Source organism: Manacus candei, unplaced genomic scaffold, assembly GCF_025592945.1.
Source record: "Manacus candei isolate 608988 ecotype Guabito, Panama unplaced genomic scaffold, ASM2559294v1 h1tg000165l, whole genome shotgun sequence".
Lineage (NCBI taxonomy): Eukaryota > Metazoa > Chordata > Aves > Passeriformes > Pipridae > Manacus > Manacus candei.
Genome location: NW_026138213.1, coordinates 425,704 through 438,688, shown reverse-complemented (window position 1 = coordinate 438,688; position 12,985 = coordinate 425,704). Strand labels below are relative to the sequence as shown.

The 12,985-nt window shown below is 40.3% G+C and overlaps 2 protein-coding genes across 11 annotated transcripts in view; one reads left to right on the top strand and one right to left on the bottom strand.

Annotated features, from left to right (window-relative positions):
* The window catches only part of PIGP (phosphatidylinositol glycan anchor biosynthesis class P), a 58,667-nt gene that overhangs the window by 22,474 nt on the left and 23,208 nt on the right, over positions 1-12,985 (top strand). The gene's annotated exons all lie outside the window — the stretch shown is intronic.
* TTC3 (tetratricopeptide repeat domain 3) overlaps positions 1-12,985 on the bottom strand; it is a 51,699-nt gene that overhangs the window by 26,563 nt on the left and 12,151 nt on the right. For 5 of the 9 annotated variants that reach the window (XM_051773037.1, XM_051773039.1, XM_051773035.1 and 2 more), the window contains 6 exons: positions 12,022-12,076; positions 4,168-4,228; positions 3,357-3,423; positions 1,861-1,989; positions 1,288-1,434; positions 629-709 (listed from right to left, as the gene is read on the bottom strand). In XM_051773037.1, coding sequence (XP_051628997.1) covers positions 629-709; positions 1,288-1,434; positions 1,861-1,989; positions 3,357-3,423; positions 4,168-4,228; positions 12,022-12,076 — 540 coding nt within the window. Of the gene's footprint in view, positions 1-628; positions 710-1,287; positions 1,435-1,860; positions 1,990-3,356; positions 3,424-4,167; positions 4,229-6,666; positions 6,856-12,021; positions 12,077-12,371; positions 12,529-12,985 lie in introns of those variants that run through there. The other 4 variants (XM_051773042.1, XM_051773043.1, XM_051773041.1 and 1 more) reach the window with 4 other exon arrangements.

Genomic DNA, 12,985 nt, shown 5'->3' with positions numbered 1-12,985 from the left:
GTTTTAAAATTCATTTTAAGACACTGAATATTATAAAACACTGCAGGAAGAAAACCCCCAAACCAACCTGAAAACAAAACAAAACAAAACAACAAACCAAAACAAATCCAGAGTTTGCCTTTGGTTCTGGAAAACAGCAAAGTATTTTGGTGTTCTCCAGAACAAAAAAAGCAAACTCTGTCTCCTGTTTTAGGAGCTGAATGTTTGTCTTAAAAACGCTGGTGCAGATCCACATTACAAAGTAGAAGAAAAAAAACAATTATAATAGTCATATATGAATTATATATATTATAATAACATATAACAACATAATAATGTAATAATGTATATTATATGTAATAATATGTATATACATCATGTAATATATATATGCAATAATAATTTCTTAACACCAGAGTCTCATTTGAAAGCTTAAAAAAGGCATTTTATTTGGTAGCTTTAGTTATCCAAAGTCATTAAGGATCTAGTCCCAGTGTACAATTCCAAATTGTGTCACCAGGTTTCCTTCCCCACCCATTTTCTGTCTCTTAGGAAGAGATGAAAATGGATGGGCAGCTGCCTGAGCTAGAGGTCGAAATAAAAGCACTATTTAAATATAAAATAGATAAAACCAGGTTTCATGTCCTACCTCAGGTTGTCCTATTCCCAGGAGGGCAGTGGCATGTCCATAGATGATCATGGCATAATTAATTTTATGAATATTCAGACACTGTAAAAAAAAAGAAAAAGTCAATTATAGTGGCAGCACAAACAAAAACATTGTGCAAACTGTTGTATATTAATTTAAAGAAACCCAGGATGACAACTGGGTCAATATCTGATTGGATACACATACACACACACCAAATTTCACAGTATTTGCCATCAAAGAGTTATCTAACTTGAAGAATAAAAATCACTTTCACCCTACATCATTAAGGATAAAGGTTAATCTGACAATCACAGAATTATTTAGGCTGGAAAAGACCTTTAAGATCATCAAGTCCAACCACCAACAGACTGTGGTTTTTTATAAAATACAGCATTTGGTCAATGTACTTTATATCACTCTAAAAAAAAAAAATACAATTTTGGTAAGTATTTTTTACATTGCATCTAGAAATGCACACTTATGTTGAACCTTATCAAAAACACATCCTATGTAATTACTGGGGGGTCTACTCAATAATAAAGACAATTTTGAGGGAAGGAAAGAATGAAGCAGGGTGTTGAATATCTCAACTTACTTAAAATAATTACTCTAAATAAAATTACTCTAAAAAACCCAAGTTATTCCTCTGAGTTTACCCTAAATTCTGAAGTATACAGAATGCTGAGCAGCTGTGAGAAGGCTTGTTCTGCACTGTGACACTGCTGGTCCATCAGGGCTGTGCAACCATCACGAGCAAGGGATGTAACACCTTCTGGCAAGGCATTAAAATCCACCTGGAATACCTGTAATCCACAAGTAAACCACAAGAAAACCACGTAAATCCACAAGAAAACCACGTTTTCCTTTTTTTTTTTAAACTTTTTAAAAGCACATTATGTCAGTAAATATTTTCAGGTCGTGTTTAGAAATGCACATTTAGGCTGAAGATCACCAAAAATACACCCTGTGCTACTCTGTTTTCATCTTAATTCTGTTTTCATTTTAATACTGTTTTCATATTAATTTTCTTTTCATCTTAATTCTGTTTTCATCTTAATTCTGTTCTCATTTCTAAGCTGCTTGGCACAATTCTCAGTGAAACACTTGGCTCTGCAGCCAACAACTCGACAACAAACACTATTTTGGTGGGAAGAAGAGAAGGGAAACGGGCTGTTGAATGCACAAATTCGAATTATTCTGGTCAATTATTATCATTTCTCCCAGTTTACCTCACGTTCTGCAGCACCTAAAGCTCTCAACGTGGGTAGAAGGGTGGGTTTATCACTGGGACACTCCTCCAGGGAGGCTGTAAATCCCTTGTTCCTGGGGTTTTTTACATCTTCTGTATTGAAATCCATCTGCAATATTTAGGGAGGCAGTTAAGTCCAAAGGAAAACAGTATTTTCCCTTTTTTTTTTTCTTTTGTCAGAGCAAGCAATTTGCTAAAATACTTATCCAAGAGACAACTGTAAAGTCTCCACTTCCTACAGTTTTACCACAATTCCACTGTTGGAGCACTGTCTTTACAAAATATTTAATTTTACTTAAAATCTCTAGATTTCCACGGACCTACTGCTGCTAATCCCATAAAAAAAAAAAAACAAACAGTTTTTCTTATATGTTTAGATCCTTTTTCTCTCCACAAAGCTTCAAGTTTTAATTTTGCTTACACATTAAAAGAACCCCAAAACCACAACCCAGACTTCTGCTTTTTCCTCACTTTTACAACTCCATTTTGTGCACAAATGTCTTTGGAAAACCTGAGAACTGTTTTCCTTCTGCTACACTTTCTGTCCAGCTCAGTTAATCTGTTCATTGCTAGAAGGTTTCAGAGTGATTTTGTTATTTTGTTTTCACTATTGATATTTCCTGGAGTCTGCAGGGATTTCCAGCAGGGACACTAAATAATTAACACTTATTTTAATTTCCTAGAACTACTGAGTTAATGCTGTTAAGAGCATGTAGTCATAAAACAGGACAAATTATATTAATTTGATGTTAAGCTACACCACATTAGAAGCTGATTAAGCCAATTAAAACACTCCTTTTGATACTTGTAATGCATTGGCAAAACAAAAATAGGTATTTTGAAGGAAATAAAAGGTCTTAGTGCAGGTAGAACTTGAACCTTCTCCTGAATTCAGTTTTGTCTTGTGAGGTAATTAATCAGAGTAGAGATTTTTGGTGTCTGCATCCCCAAAACTAACAGAGATCAAATGATTAATTATGTGCATTCCCACGATTTCCTTCCGATAATTTTGGCAGCTGGAGGGACCAGAGGAGGAAAATTCTCACCCAAAATATGAATTGCACCGTGTTTCAAGCAGCCACCCAACAAAATGTTCCATGGTTATTTCCAAACATATTTATCAAACACAAGAAAACCTGTTTTCAGTCAGAGCTTTGGGAGGGGTATCATAAATCCCTGAGGGATTCCCAGTAATATTTGTCCTTTTTCTTACAAATTAACATACAGGGGAGCTGTAAACTCGTGGGTTTAGCTTAGTTAGTCTACAACTAGACTGAGTTTTGTTACACTAATTACAGGAGGAGAAGCAACAAGACAGCAATAAATCAGTGTAACCACAGAATTTTTGCCTCCTGATCAAAGTCATGCTCAGCACAAGGTCTTAAATTTAGGAACAAACCAGGATTTTTCACAGTGTTACTAAAAGGCACCAAATAATTCACATTTAAGGCCACATCCCACTGAATTTCCAGTTACCTGTGGCACAGCACAGAGGCCTTTATCTTCCACAGCTTTAGACTCTCTCTTCAAATCAAGGTGATCCCTACAAAAAACAGGACAATGGCATCAAGAGGTTATAAATATCCTTTAAATATAAACTTATTTTCAAGCAACAGCGTGATTTTTACAGGTCTGCTCATCTTCCCCACGAGAGAAGCAATTTTGGAGATGGTTCAGCTGCTTTAAGAAGGATTTGTTCCAAAATAAATTACAACATTTCCCCCCCTTCAAGTGAAAGGAGAAATCCAGATAAGTGAAATAAAAAGAAAGTGCACTCACAGCTCCCCCTTGGCCCCAGTATCACTGGAAATACGGATTTCTTTTGCTAAAAATTCTGTTTTAAATTTCCTAACAGGTGGAAGCATAAATTTTACCCATAAAAATCTATAGTGCTTTTTATCTCAACTAATTCAATTTTGGCCCTAACCCACCAAACACACTCATTTACATTCAGCGTGTCCTACAAGGGGTATTTATGTGCTTGAAATTAGATATTGATTTAAGGGAAATTATTGAATTAAGTGAAAAATTCAAGTTGCAAACAACTTAAAGACTAAGTAAAAGTCATTCATTGACTAAAATTCCACTCAGCTAGGGAATATATTTAATTTTCAAGTTATAACTCTGGTTCTTTGTGAAAACTGGAATTTTGGGAACTTCACCCAGCTACCAGTATGTAAAAAAACCAGAAAAAGCAGCAAGTCCAAGGGACATTAAGTCCTTTCTAAGTGCTACATAAAATAACTCAAACTAATCATAAATTTCAAAATAAATAGTATTTTTTTACCTCATTTTTTCAGAGTCACCAGGTTTGGGTTTTTGCTTTCGTTTGTTTTGATGACTTTGGTCTGTAACGAGAAAAAAGGATTTTAAACAAGATGATCATCACTTGAAATATATTGAAATAAAAAAAAAGCACTTGGAACTCACATTTTCCTTTATAAACAGATGTTAAAAATTTACAATATCGAAAACTGAGACAACCAACAAGTTTTTCAAAAAGCCACCCCTGAGCATTATCCTATGAATTTGATATTTTTGTTAAATAGTGTAGGATTTATTAATCCCATAAAAGGGAAAGATACTTCAAACAAACATATCTTGAAGTTCTGCAAGATCTGATCTGACTCCACAATATTATAACTATTAAACTCCAGGCTACAGAAATCAGCCTGTTCTACAGAACTAGAGTTGATATTAGTCCTTATTAGTCAGAAATCAAAATTTTTGCAGGGAATAACAGATTCCCTGTTGGAAGTTCAAGTTCCACGGGGGGAATTCTGCAGGAAGAAGTTTGCAACTTGAAAACTCCAGAGCTGAAGTCAAGTCCAACCCCTGCCAATCTCAGAAATGCAAATATATGGAAATACATTTGGAAATACTGGATCCCAAGGACAAGAAAGGGTCGGTCTCGTGATGCAGCTCCATTTCCAACCCTGGAACTTCACATCCAAGACCTGACACCGAATTTACACAAGACTTGAAACCAAATTTACACTTCACAGCTTCGGGGATTCAGTGCTGCCACTGAACAGTTCCTGAGCCAACAGTTCCTGAGCAACAAGGTAGAAAACAGGGCTTAGTTCTTTGTTGTGATGGTCACACCCAGGAAGCCACACCAGCAACTGCAAAATCCTCTCTCCACTCTTTCCCACGGAATTCCAGCCCCACACCTCAGGCACTGAATGTGCCCGCGTTTAGTCGTGATTGAGGCAAGAAGGTTTTTTCATTTTCAACAATTTTTGAAGTCCCAACAATATATGTGTGGGAAAACACACACATATATTCCTCATATTGGACACACAGCCACACAGACAGCAGTCTGGACTGAAGCTTTTCAAGCCCTGGAACCCAAAAACGAGGTGCAGCTCTGATTCGAAGAAACCTTTGAACAATCTGAAAAGCACTTTTATTACGGTCGGGGAATGTTTTCCCCCAGTGCACTCCACAGAGCAAAGGAATACCACAGCTTTTTACACAGTTTGAAAGCAGCAAGTTTAAAATCATCTGTACACACGCTCTTTTTTGCAGTCTGCCTTATCTAAATAGACACTTAGTTTTACCTCCTATTCTTGCCATTATGGAGTTTTATCATTTCAAGCAGTTTTAGGTTCCCCACCCCTCTCTACGTGCTAAAAAAGCCTCCCCTGTTCCCTGAGCTATTTTTATCTTAATCTGCCCACAGTTTGGGCAGAAACTTTTAAGCAGTTTTACATTTTGCAAAGTCACACTTAACGTAGCTAAATTAACACAGCTAAATTTTATTTCATTTTAATTTCGATTTCATATATTCCTCATATTGGACACAGCCACACACATACCAGTCTGGATTGAAGCTTTTCAAGCCCTGGAACCCAAAAATGAGGTGCAGCTCCCTAAACCCTTAAATCTTGCTTGATTCATTCTTAGGCTTCTGCCAAACTACCAGAAACTCCAACGTGAAAAAAGGAGTTATTAATTTTACACATGAAGTTTTAGTGACCGTCCACGCTTCAAAAAATGCTAATTTTATGATCCTCAGAGGAGTATTTTACACCATCAGGTACAAAATCCTGGAAGACACCGTGGAAAAGCACAAACCCACCCATTTGAGGGACCTCCCTCCAGCCAGAGGGATGTCTCATATAACCATTCCTCAGGTGAAATCAAATGTATGCACACTTAAATACCTCGTGCCAGTAGTCATTGCTCATTAAAAACAATTTAATGACATAAAATTTCAATGAATCAGAACAAAACTCAAGGCTCACAAAGACTGAACATGCCCAGACTTATTCTGTGAACCGTTTCTCCAAGAGGTGTCTCTTGAAACAGTTCAGACACACTAAAACTCCAGAGCTACACTAATAATCACCAGAAATTCCTCATAATAGAGATATTTAAAAGATGGAAAACAATAATCCTTTTGCAAGCCAGGAAACACTTCCAGCATATCATCATTTAACCATTTAGAGATAGAGATTTATCACTTTTTTCTTCATTATATGTAAGGAACCAATCTATCACTCACAACAAAATCTTCATGGGGGTAAAAGAAACCATCTCACCATCAAAAGAAGAAATTAATCAACCCTATTTTTTCCTTGAATGGTCTGATTTTAAATGCCATTCAACTAAAATTATTTCTGAAACATTTCCCACAGAAACAACTCTTCCCACAGACCACCCAACTTAAATCCTACTTTAAGTGAGAAACTTCTAAATAAAAGTTAACAAGCAAATCCTGATGACTTACAGCTAAAACACTTGAGATATATCAGTTCAACAGCAAACATGATTTACTTACCCCATAAACATTTAAAAATATTAGTTGTATTACTTTCACTAGAACTTTCCATTAGGAGGGACCAGAGATACTTGACAAAAATATACACATGCTCAAAAAGACACGTCATGAAGACAGAAAGTACCAAATAAACTGAAAAATGAGTTAAAAAAAGCAGTAACTTTAAAACAGGATAATGTGACATTAAGTTCCCTTCCATTAAAACTCCTGCAAGTGAACTCCTTTAAGTGAACAAAGGCAAAGAAAAAAAAAAAAAAGGTTGTTCCTTCCCACCCGCAGCAGACTGGGATCAGCCAGTCCCTGGGAGCCTGACTCCTCCCTTCAAATCAAGTGTTTTGTTCCCCATAACGAGGGGGAGGAGAAAGGAAAAACAGAAAATGAAAATAAAGCAATGAAAGTTAAAAAAAAAAAAAAAAAAAAAAAAAAGAAAACCAAACACGGAACGCGCAGGAGTTTGATGAAATCACTACATTGGACGCATCTCACAGACCTCTGATCTCTTCTTGAGCCAGGAGCTGTCGGTTCTCTCCCAACATCCTGCCTTTTATGATCCCTCTTCCCTCCCCAGCTCCTCCAAAATCCAGCCATCCCTTCTGCCATGCTGCCCCTTCTCCAGCCTCTCTGGGTGACCTGTTCTGGAGCATCACCATCCACACAGGGAAGAATTTATTCCTAATATCCAACCCAACCCTGCCCTGCTCCAGCTCTAGGCCAATCCCCCCCTGTCCCACCACCACCTGCTGTCAGAGACTGAAATGGTTCCCAATTTATGCATTCTAGGATTGCCAAGGGACTTTTGCAGCCTTCTGCAGGGTTTTTGAATTAGACCTCTGATGGTCCATCAAAGCCCATCCCTGCCCCTCTGATAATCTTGAAAGGTGGGAAAAACCCTTTTGCCAGACTCCTCAGGGAAAATCAGCCCAGACCCAGGAGATCATAGAATCATAATCACAGAATCAGCTGGGTTGGAAGGGACCTCTGAGATCATCAAGTCCAACCCTTGATCCAACCCCGCTGTGGTTCCCAGCCCATGGCACTGATGCCACATCCAGTCTGTCCTTAAACACCTCCAGGGATGGAGAATCCACCCCCTCCCTGGGCAGCCCATTCCAATGGCTGAGCACCCTCTCTGCAAAGGAATTCTTTCTAATATCCAGCCTAAACCTCCCCTGACACAGCTGCAGACCCAGCCCTCTTGTCTTGCTGATGGTTGCCTGGGAAAAGAGACCAACCCCCCCCGGCTCCCCCCTCCTGTCAGGGAGTTGCAGAGAGTGAGGAGGTCTCCCCTGAGCCTCTTCTTCTCCAGGCTGAGCCCCCCCAGCTCCCTCAGCCTCTCCTCACAGCACTTGTGCTCCAGTCCCTTCTCCAGCCTCGTTGCTCTCCTCTGGACCTGCTCCAGCCCCTCCATGTCCTTCCTGAGCTGAGGGCCCAGAGCTGGACACAGATCTGACACAGATGTTGGAGGCTCATGGCATGGCCTGGGACACTGTCCATGGATATAATAACTCATAACTTCTTGGAGTGTGGGGGCTTTCCTCCTTCACCCCCAGTGGATCAAGGCCACCACTTCAACTCACAGACATGGAAGCTGCAACTACCAAGTTCCATCTCTGGACCCCGTGGGCAGTGCCTATAGACATCTTTCCACCCTCAGCTTTTCTTTCCCTTACCCTTATCCTGTCTTTCCTTTCTCCCCTTATGCATTTTCCCCCCCAGGGGTTATCCCTATGATAGATAATACAGATGACACCACTCAAAATGCTAACATACCCGTTAAAACAAAATTGCTAAAATAAACCCTACCTATATATGTTTTCAGACACCAATTATTCAGTGTCATTTCACTCTAATCCACCCCAAGGGAATTATTGATAAGAACCTGGGTTACCCACTCCCCCTTTTTCTGGGGCGGGTCATAACATTTTTGGCATCATGGACAGGATCCTTTGGATGTGATGGAGTAATTGGTGTAGTCCAAAACTGATACTGAGGGTGAGTCAAATGGTGACTGTCCCCTCGTTGTAAAATTACAGCAAGAATTTTTCTCCTCTCGGTGTGACCCGGGCACATCAGACCTGTTGAAAGGTTTCCTGGTGTGGCCTGGACCTGTTGAAAGGTTTCCTGGTGTGGCCTGGACCTGTTGAAAGGTTCTCTGGTACCTGGACCTGTTGAAAGGTTTTTCCAGGAGAGAGTCAAGTCGACCCTCAGAGGGTTAAGGGGGAGAAACACATTAACCTGAGCTGGGTTAATGACTGAGTCCAAAGGAATGAGAAGGAAGGAGAAATTTAATTTAATGTAAATGTATATGTGGGTGTAAATAAACCTTTGTAAATATTTTCCCCTTCCCCCAATTACGAATGGTTGTGTTTTGTCTGAAAACTTCTCCACATGAGGTGAAAAAGATATCAAGTCCATACCATCACTAAACCCTCTCACAGGGGAAAACTGTGGGAGAGGGGCTTGAACTTAAAAATTAGATTCTTGGGAGTTTCAAACCACCACACACCCCAGGGTGAGTTATATGGGGATTATTCCCTCCTGATGTCTGTCCTTGGTTTAGGACTACTTTCTGTAGGTGCTGTTTTAGGCGTTGAACAGCACGAAAGGAAAGACTGGCTATTCAGAAATCTGTAAGTGAGGTGATAAGATCTTTCCAAGAGTCAATGAGAGCTTTGCAGGACCAGCTAGAAAAAGAGGCTATTCAGAAATCTACAGGTGAAGTGATAAAACCTCTTCAAGAGTCAATAAAGGCATTACAGGAGCAATTAGAAAAAGAACACTTGCAGTTTAACTGCTGAGCATGAGGCAGTTCGGGGGGAGAGGGAAATTAATTTGTTATTTCGATCAGTCCTGCAAGATGAGGAAGAAAAAAAAATAAAAGGCCTAAAAAGGCACTAGAAATGAAAAATTGTGAACTTCGGGACATCAAGTTAAAATATCCTAGGCCGGTGGATGATAACAAATCCCTGTACCCCTCCGGGGAACTGGAAGAGCTTAAGCAAAGTTACCAGGAGGATAATCGAGCCCCGTGGTCCCTGACCCAAAGAGCTGCCTACTGGGCAGGAGGAGGGTTAGACCCCAGAGAAAGGGGAGATCCTCACACGATTAAAACACCCACAACTGGCCACATTGTAAAAAGTGTACAAAAAACCACGTCTCCAATTAACGCACACAAAATTATCAGGCCCACAACGAAATTCCCCAATGGAACTCGAGGTGGATCCACAGAGATTTCCAGTCTTAATCCAAGGCCTGCCTGATGCACTAAGTTTATGCTAAAGGCAACCCCCAGACCTAGAAGAAGGGGTGCTCCACCAGGGATAACCTGGTTGGAGATAGCCCAAGAATTAAGAGCTACTGGTCAAGCAGCTGGGGCTCTCTGGTACAAGTGGCCAGAGAACACACAGCAGGAGGGCAGGGAAGGTCCAAAAACCTGCCTCACCAGGTATTTGTCAACAAAATATGTCATCTAGCCCTGCCCTTATGGAAAGTCCCTCTCCAGCTTTCTGTTAAGCCCCTTTTAGGCACTGGAAGAGGTCTTTAAGGTCTCCCTGGAGCCTTCTCTTCTCCAGGCTGAAAATTTTAATTATTAGCTAGCTTTTATTGATTTAATAAAAAATAGCAGTTAGAACCATTTACAGTGTGTAGCAGATAGCTCTGATTCAAGTCCTTCAGTCTAACCATCATCACCATCAACTGAAATACAGGATTTATATTAATCATACAAATATATCTGGTTTGCCATCCTTAATCCTGAGGGACAAAGTTGTATAAAGGACCAATTACACCTCTATAAACCCTGAGACATAAACTATTGTCCAAGTCTGTCACTAAGACTGGATCCAACTGCCCCCAGACTCCTCCTGGAGAAGGAATTTAGAAAAGCAAAGGGGGTTCTCCCAAACCTCCATATTGCTGGCGGAGCCAAGGGGATGCACAGATCTCTCTCTTACCACATTCCAAAGGCATTGGTATGCTTTGGTCTTGCTGCCAGGTGAGCAGAACTCCAAATGTCCCTGGAGTTCCCTGGAGCCAAGGAATCCCTCATAATCCCGTGGTTATCACTGACTGGGTGGGTCCCGCCACAGGCGCTCTGCTGCTCATCTCTTCCACTGCCTCAACAAACCTCTGTTTTATAACACATTCTCAGGTTCCATCAGCATTCAGACCACACCTTCTTGCTCAGCAAAATGCCTGGATTCACTTGTCACTTCCTTCAAGCTCCCCCCAAAATTCCCCTGTGCCATCTCGTGTTTTGCTGCTTGGCACCATCCACGAGTAGTTCCCCAAAACAGGTTTGTCTTTCAGAGCTTGACTTCCCCTTTCTAAGAACCCTCCCCAATTTAAGCTTTTTGCATCAAGTTCCTTCAGCACTTCATGGTTTCTTCACAGAGCCACAGAATCACAGAGTGGTTTGGTTTGGAAGGAACATTTAACATCACCCAGAGCCACCCCCTGCCATGGGCAGGGACACCTTCCACTCGCCCAGGATGCTCCAAGCCCTGTCCAACCTGGCCTTGGACACTTCCAGGGGCAGCCAAAGCCCACAAGAGCAAGATCACTTCTCCTACTACTCATTTTAAATTTAATATTTTGTAATGGATCTTCAATGGTTTCCTAAAAATCAAATTTTCAAGTGCTCTGCATTTTGGCACCTCTTCAGGTGAGAATTTAAGCCCAAAGAACAGCACAGCCAGGCATCAGAGACTTCAGAGCAGGTGATAAAAACCCCAAGGAAAATTTAGGAAAAGATTTCACCCTGAAGCTCAGAACCTCTTGCACTTCACTTTCACTCCAGAAAAGTGAAACTCTGGCACTGTGGGAGTTTTGGGGGGTTGGAATTCCCTCCATAAAATGATTTATTCATGGGAAAAAAAACCCATAAATGATAAATCACACCAACTTTAACTCTGCAGCAAAAAATCCGCTCTGACAAATATTTTCCCTCTCCAACTGCAGACTTGTTTTCTCATGGATCTACACGGAGCTTTAGCCATCACAAATGAATTGTAAATATTGAAACTACCCACACACTCCTCTTAAATTTAGATCCCTTCGGATCCCAAACCTGTCTCAGGAGGAGGGAAAGCATTCCTAGCCTGTGACTCAGTTTTCACTTTTTAGTTCCAGTTTCGATTTTGAATTCAGCCACATCGAGGAGATTCAAACTACAAAAGCACGAGGGAATTAGGACAGAAATACAGAAGAGAAGAAGGATCTGAGTAACAGGAAAAGATGTGAAACATGATCTCTTCCTGTTGTGAAAATAACATCAGATGCTCTTTGGAGTAGTAGTTATGGCAATAGCAGAGGAAGAAACGACTCAGACTTGACAAATAATAAACATAAACTCACTTTGTGGCAACTCCAGCGTGGAAACTTTGCTTTCTGGTCTTTGGGTGTCAGTCATCTACAGGCAAATACATCAGAGAACAAAACCCAAATCAGTCTCACTCACTGAATTTAAACAAAGGGAAAAAAACCTCAACAACCAGCATTTAAACAGAGAAATCCCAATGATAAAATGCTATGTTATGTCTCCAACCAAGAGGTAAAAGAAAAATCGTTTCATTAATCAAAGTGCAGTTGTACAGTTCAGATTTCTCCCCCTCCAAATTTGTATCAATTTATATTATCTACTAGCCTGGCAAACACCAGCCTTTCTCACAGAAATGCTCATCCTGAAGGAAGACAAGTTTACAGACCTACATCACAAAGGTTTTCATGGCATGAAAGCAGATGAAAGTTCTTGTGAGGCAATTAAAAAAAAAATTAAAAAATAAAAAATCCTAAAGCACTTTAAGCCCTTCTGGTGCTTTCTGCAGCTTGTTTTCTCTGCCAACAGGCTCCAGCTTTCATTTCCTGCCCTTTGCCCTCCCACTTGGGTTTCGTTTTCCCCACTCACACGTCATCAAGTCCCTGCCCACTTCTGGAAAAAAAACAAGAGGTTTTTTCACGTGTGTGTGTGTGTTAAATTGTTTGGGCCTTGCTATTAATCCACATTATTTATCACCATTTTCTACATTAGGTGGCTTATTTTTAATGACCCGCTTCGTAGGCTCAATTATGACAATTTATTATCTTAAAAATAATCAGAAAGAGTACAAATGTCTCTTTAAATTAACAATTAGTGTAAAAGACAGGACATCTTCAGCAACCACCTCCTTGAAACCCCAAGTTCTGAGCACAGACCTGGCAGTCAAAAATCACAGGGAAAGTGCACAATTGTTAAAAAACTCAGTGCCTGCAGAATTCCAGCACTGAATAACACGTTCCAGGCTGGTGAGAAAAAAAATCAAGGCACTGTTAATTCTGTAAT